The 6,145-nt window shown below is 37.4% G+C and overlaps 1 protein-coding gene across 1 annotated transcript; it reads left to right on the top strand.

Annotated features, from left to right (window-relative positions):
- Nucleotides 1-5,959, top strand: LOC147293916 (quillaic acid 3-O-glycosyltransferase CSL1-like). The gene is made up of 8 exons (XM_086232508.1): nucleotides 1-863; nucleotides 964-1,062; nucleotides 2,348-2,482; nucleotides 2,653-2,865; nucleotides 2,995-3,094; nucleotides 3,862-4,046; nucleotides 4,188-4,541; nucleotides 5,053-5,959. Exons 1-8 carry the CDS (start codon nucleotides 252-254, stop codon nucleotides 5,596-5,598), a joined length of 2,244 nt encoding a protein of 747 aa, XP_086088634.1. The 5' UTR covers nucleotides 1-251; the 3' UTR covers nucleotides 5,599-5,959.
- Nucleotides 5,960-6,145: the final 186 nt, after the last annotated feature.

Below are 6,145 nucleotides of genomic sequence, written 5' to 3'. Positions count from 1 at the left end.
AAAAACGATATCATACATATAATTAAGCTGTTCCATTCAAAACTTTTTTTTATAAAATCGAAAAAACAATTAGTCCTGCACGTTTGACTTATTGGTCACAGTTCTTCTCTAGCTCGTTTTTTTAATTTTTATTTGTTTATATATGATATTATGATGGCCCTTTAAAGGGAGTTGGAGGAGGGGGTTGATAGTACTATATATACTACTATTACTACAACACATATCCAGATCGAGATCAGGAGAAGCTAGCCATGGAGAAATCTCCTAAGCTCCCTCTGCATCTCTGCCATGTCCACAAGCTCTCAAACTTCATCAACCGAACACATATACTCATCCACTCCATAGCCTTATCATTCTTGCTTTACTACAGAGCCTCTTTCTTCTCTCAAGACTACACCAAAAGAAGCAAAGTGATCACGTTACCGTGGCTTCTTGTCTTCGCCGCTGAGCTCCTCCTCTCCTTCGAGTGGCTCCTCAGCCAAGCCTTCCGGTGGCAACAAGTCACTCGTTCTGTGTTCCCGGAGAGGCTTCCGGAGGACGACAAGCTTCCGGCCATCGACGTGTTCATTTGCACTGCGGATCCGGAGAAGGAGCCGCCTGTGGGGGTGATGAACACTGTCTTGTCCGCCATGGCAATGGACTATCCGCCGGAGAAGCTCCACGTGTACCTGTCGGATGATGGCGGTGCTGATGTCACGTTGAATGGGATGAGAGAGGCTTGGAGGTTTGCAAAGTGGTGGCTTCCGTTTTGCAAGAGGTATAAGATCAAGTGCCCTGCCCCGGAGGCTTATTTCTCAGCATTAGAGGAGGAGGACGATCATTCTGAGGGTGTTGAGTTCACACAAGAGAGGGATAATATTAAGGTTTGTATATCAGAGCTTGTTCGGGTTCGAATGTTGTCTCACATCCGCCGCAGTAAGCAGCTGTAGATCGAGCTGATATATATGAATGATTTGGGTGCAGGAAAAATACGAGTTGTTTAAGGAAAGAGTAAGAGAATTTGCAAGGCTTGGATCAGACCATAGGACTGGTATGCGTCGAGACCACCCTGCAGTCATTGAGGTATATATTAATTTTCTTACCCTACATTTGACATTGTTTGTTCAGTCATTTGTTTTTTTTATATCTTCTCATTAATGTAGAAGATCCTTTACACCTCCTGTATATAGTACTGTATATAGTAGTTGATCAAAAATTTATATATGTAATATATGGGTATATAAATTTTATGTAATCATATGACTAGTACAGTAAAACCTAATATATTGATATAATTAGAGTATCCAACTTAAAATCAATTGACAATGGATGTAAAGGTAAAAAATTTATAAGCACATATACTAAACTCTAGTTTTCCGATGTGGGACATTGCTCCACATTACTTTCAACACGCTCCCGCATGTGTGGCGAGATTTTGAGCCTTACACGTGAACAAATTATATTGGGTGACGTGGGAGCACGTGTGGCCGTTAGGCCTTACACGCGGATAACCTGGCTCTGATACCATGATAGAATTAGAGCATCCAACCCAAAACTAATTGACAATGGGTAGAGAGGCCCAAGACTTATAAGCACATATACTAAGTTCTAGTTTTCCGATGTAGGACATTACTCCACATTACTCTTAACATGTATTATATAAAGAATCAAAATGCATACCCTCGTTGCACATGTGAGAGTAATTAAATAATTTTCTCACTAAAAGTAATTTGTAAATTCAAATCTTGAAGATTTGTGAGTTAATTATGATTTCACAATATGTATATATATGTATTTTCGGTATGAGAATGTGCTGAGAGCTAGTAAGCCTTGCTTCACAACATATATAAGCTATAACTTACGGAGCTCTTCTCTTAATTGTAATGGCCGGCCGACCAACAAGTAAAGCTAACATCACCGGCCTCTCCCTATTGTCTGTCTAAGGATACTGATCAAGATGGGGTTAGTACTTAATTATAATAACCACCAAATGTTTTGGTATGAGTCGTATACGATTTCCCTTTCATTACATTATGTGGGTCCAACTATATATATATCATTAATTTTTTCATTGTTAATCCTGTAGGAAGGATAAAAGCTTTTTAATTGAGCTGTTGGTCATGACAATTATTGGGTCATTGTTTTCATAGCTACCTACCATTCCAGTAAATTTGCAACCCAACAAAAAACTTCATTATATATTCGGTCCTTGTCTCCTTGATCAGATAGCTACCAACCATTCCGGTAAATTATTGGGTCATTGTTTCATATACGGTGCAGCCCTCGGTCATTGTGTCAATCACTCGGCGGCATATTCGCTCGTCCGCACCTGTGATCGAATCTATAAGCTAATTTGGCATGCATGCAGGTGATACAAGAAACGTCCAATACTGATGATGAATTTCAAGTCAATGAAGCCAAAATGCCTCTACTTGTTTATGTTTCTCGTGAAAAAAGACCATCTCATCCCCACCATTTCAAGGCTGGAGCTCTCAACGTTCTTGTATGTATCTCTCTAGAGCCCTGTGTGTTCACAAATTAAATATTGAACTCCCACCGCTTGCACACCTGGCACACACTTTCTCTCTTCTCTATCTATCTATTTATATCTATTTATCTATTAATCTATTGGTGATCAATGGATGACTTCCTACGCATTTATATTGATTGCAGCTTCGGGTCTCTGGTGTGATAAGCAATTCTCCTTATATATTAGGGTTGGATTGTGACATGTATTGCAATGATCCAAGTTCAGCTCGGCAAGCAATGTGTTTCCTCCTTGATCCCAACAAATCACCCTCCCTAGCATTTGTTCAATTCCCCCAAAAATTCAACAACATCAGCAAGAATGACATTTATGACAGTCAGTTGAGAACCGTATTTTCGGTATGCATATATATATATAAATGGACACAAAAACAAATTCAACTTTACCTTATATCAATCAAGCCCCTAAGGGCTAAGGCTGCGCGCCTAAGACAATATTTTGACTAGTCGGTGTTGAACAATATTTAGGTGCTGTGGCAAGGTTTTGATGGGCTTGAAGGACCATGTGTGTCCGGTACTTGCTATTATATCAAGAGGTTGTCGTTATGTGGAGGTTCCATTTATGAAGGTATGTATTGTGTTAATTAGATCTGCAATCGGAGCTCATCAACATATATATATATATATATATGATGACTGAAACTTACCTGCCCCGGGGATACCACACCATCTCTTTTCTCTTTATCTCTCTCTCCTCTCACTTTTTTTTTTTTTTTTTTTTCTTTCTCTCTTTTTCCTTTTCTCTCTCCCTAGGGATAACACACAGGTGGCATCCCAGGGATAGGCAAGTTTTGTTCATATATGATAGAATACTTCTATTTGCACCATTTTAATTGATTATGTAGTGTATTAGTTTTTTAATAATGACCGGACTCATCTATGTGGGACTACTTTTATGGGTCCCACCATTATACCCCTAAGAGGGTATCAAGTTTTAAGTTTCATTCTATACCCTAAAAGGGTATGTGATGAACCTGTCCATAAATGGAGTAAAAAATAAAACGAGGAATCAAAAGAATTTTGGTGAAGATTTTTTTTTTTTAAGGGTTAATAATTTAAAACAAGTTATTGAGTATAAAATGTGTATGAGTGGGGTTATAAATTAATAAAAATATGTGGCATTGAATTAATCTAAGAGTTCTTATGAAACGATCATTCACAATTCTTTATTATTAATTTATTAGTCTCTCATAAAAACCATTGTGTTAACATTTTCTAACTACAATAATAGCCTAACAATCAATTTTATAAATTTATGTATCTGATACCTATTTTTCTAGTCTTAACAAATATCCTACTTCTTAGTTTCACTAATATTAAGTAACGGATGTTTAGATGGGGATCGGGATCGGGATCCCATGGAACTCAGACAATCTTTTGGTCCATCCAATGAGTTCATCACATCCCTCCGCGGAAACTACAATCTTGCTATGATCATGAAGGAAGGAAATGCATTGCTGACTGAGACCCAATTGCTATCCTCTTGTACCTTTGAAAATGGCACCAAATGGGGTGAAGAGGCAAGTATATATATACAATTCCACAGAAATAATTTTCATTTCCTTATTAATGAAAAATGGAAATATGAAATTCAAACAAAAAAAAAAAAGCCCGAGTTACTGATCTCTGTCTTTCTCTGTCTCTCTAATTTTTCATAGCAGGTTGGTTTCTTATATGGGTCTGTGGTGGAAGACTACTTCACAAGCTTTGCCACCTTGCATTGCAAGGGTTGGACTTCAGTGTATTGTAATCCACCAAGGCCACAGTTCTTGGGCAGTGGCACCACAAATTTGAATGACTTTTTGATCCAAGGGACAAGATGGACCTCTGGGTTGATTGATGTGGCTCTCTCTAAGTTCTGTCCTCTTATATATGGCCCTTTCAAAGCTTCTTTCCTTGAAAGCATGTGCTATGCTGAAATATCACTCTTTCATCTTTTTTATTTCTTGACATTATCGTGCTTTGGTACTATACCTCAGCTGTGTCTACTCAATGGCATTCCTTTGTACCCCGAGGTAATGAAAGTTTATTTTAGTTTCTGTCCCAAATTTTTTTGCAGAACTAAGAACCTACTTGTCAACTGTTAGATCAAATATAAATAATTGAAATGCATTGTAGGTGGGATGTCTCTAAATATGGTCTTACTTTTTATCAGGGGAAAATGTATTTTGAGTTTGAAATATCTCCAACATTATAGATAGAAATACCACTAAAAATATGACTTTATTTAAAGATTTTACTTTATGACAAAGCTAACTTACAAAATTGGAGTAAGCTGGATTAGTGGGCCTAAATTAGAAAGGGGTTGAAGGATGGGGCATGGCCTTGGGTGTATGTGCTGAGAACATAGTTGTTAGAATTTATTATCGTTTGGTGGGCTCGGCTGGTCATTAGCCCGGCAAACCTTTAGTTTGGTCCTTGATCCTATTTATGCACCTTATTATAAAATAGCTCTCCAAACTAAATCTTTTAATTTAGTAAGTCATGTAATATACTAATATATTTTTCTTTTTCTTGGGTTTTCAGGTTTCAAATTCATATTTTATCGTATTTTTGTTTGTATTCATATCAGCCGTTTTTAAACATTTATACGAAGTTCTCATAACGGGATCAACAGTTCAACATTGGATAAATGAGCAGAGGATATGGATGATAAAAGCGGTTACATCCAACTTCTATGGTTGTTTCGATGGTTTTATGAAAAAATTTGGTATGAGGGAAGCCAGCTTCTTCCCAACCAATAAAGTTGATGATGTTGAACAACTCAAACGTTACAATATGGGGGTATTTGATTTCCAAACGTCTTCACTGTTTCTTGCTCCAATGGTTGCACTGGTCATCTTGAACATGGCTTCCTTTGTTGTGGGGGTTGCTAGAGCCATCTTTGTGGGGGAGTTGGAGAAGATGTTTATACAAATTTTGATACCATTTTATGTGATAGTGATCAACTACCCTATCATTGAAGGAATGCTGATAAGGAAAGACAAGGGGCGCATTCCACCATCAGTCACTCTACTATCTGCTATGGCTTCCCTCATTTTCTATTTTTTTGGTTCTATTATTTTCATGTAGCAGATTACCTATCCTTTTTTTTTTTGGTAATTAATTTAGAAATAAATGCTATATATTTAGCTCATCTCTTTTTGTTTCGAACATAAAGCACTCCGTGACATTGTTTTACTGTTGGTATGTATATATCTCTATTACTGTTCGGGTGTTTCTGCACAACAGAAAGAAGAAGAACCAAGGTCAAGATGGTGGAGGAGACTCAACCACTGCAACTGGGGCTGCTACTCATCAACAGTCTCTGTTTCCGGCCAGGACTACTTAAAAATGGAGTTTAATTTTAAGTCTTGTTTTGTTGTTTAGTACTGCTTTATATTTTTTAGTTTAGGGATGGCTATCTTTGATTAAAAATGACATTTTTGTGGTACCATACTTTGAATGGATGATGGTTCTAACACTACTAGAAAAATCAGCTCTGGACATAGAGCAATATTTGTGCCCCTTGAGCAAGAACAGCACACATAATTATGCTCTTTTAACATTTGTAACGGCATGGCCACTAAATTCATATTTGTTTTCGCAATTGATGTTTCTGCTGTGAATAAGACACAAT

This window comes from Dryas octopetala, chromosome 2, assembly GCF_963921425.1.
Source record: "Dryas octopetala chromosome 2, drDryOcto1.1, whole genome shotgun sequence".
Taxonomy (NCBI): domain Eukaryota; kingdom Viridiplantae; phylum Streptophyta; class Magnoliopsida; order Rosales; family Rosaceae; genus Dryas; species Dryas octopetala.
Note: the sequence above shows the minus strand (reverse complement) of the source record. Positions and strands in the feature narration are given on the sequence as shown.

Excerpts from the sequence above, each read along its gene's own strand:
- LOC147293916 (XM_086232508.1), top strand. The coding sequence starts at position 252 with ATGGAGAAATCTCCTAAGCTCCCTCTGCATCTCTGCCATGTCCACAAG. Across the intron at positions 3,095-3,861 it reads TGGAGGTTCCATTTATGAAG|ATGGGGATCGGGATCGGGAT; the intron begins GTATGTATTGTG and ends ACGGATGTTTAG. Across the intron at positions 4,542-5,052 it reads GCATTCCTTTGTACCCCGAG|GTTTCAAATTCATATTTTAT; the intron begins GTAATGAAAGTT and ends TTGGGTTTTCAG.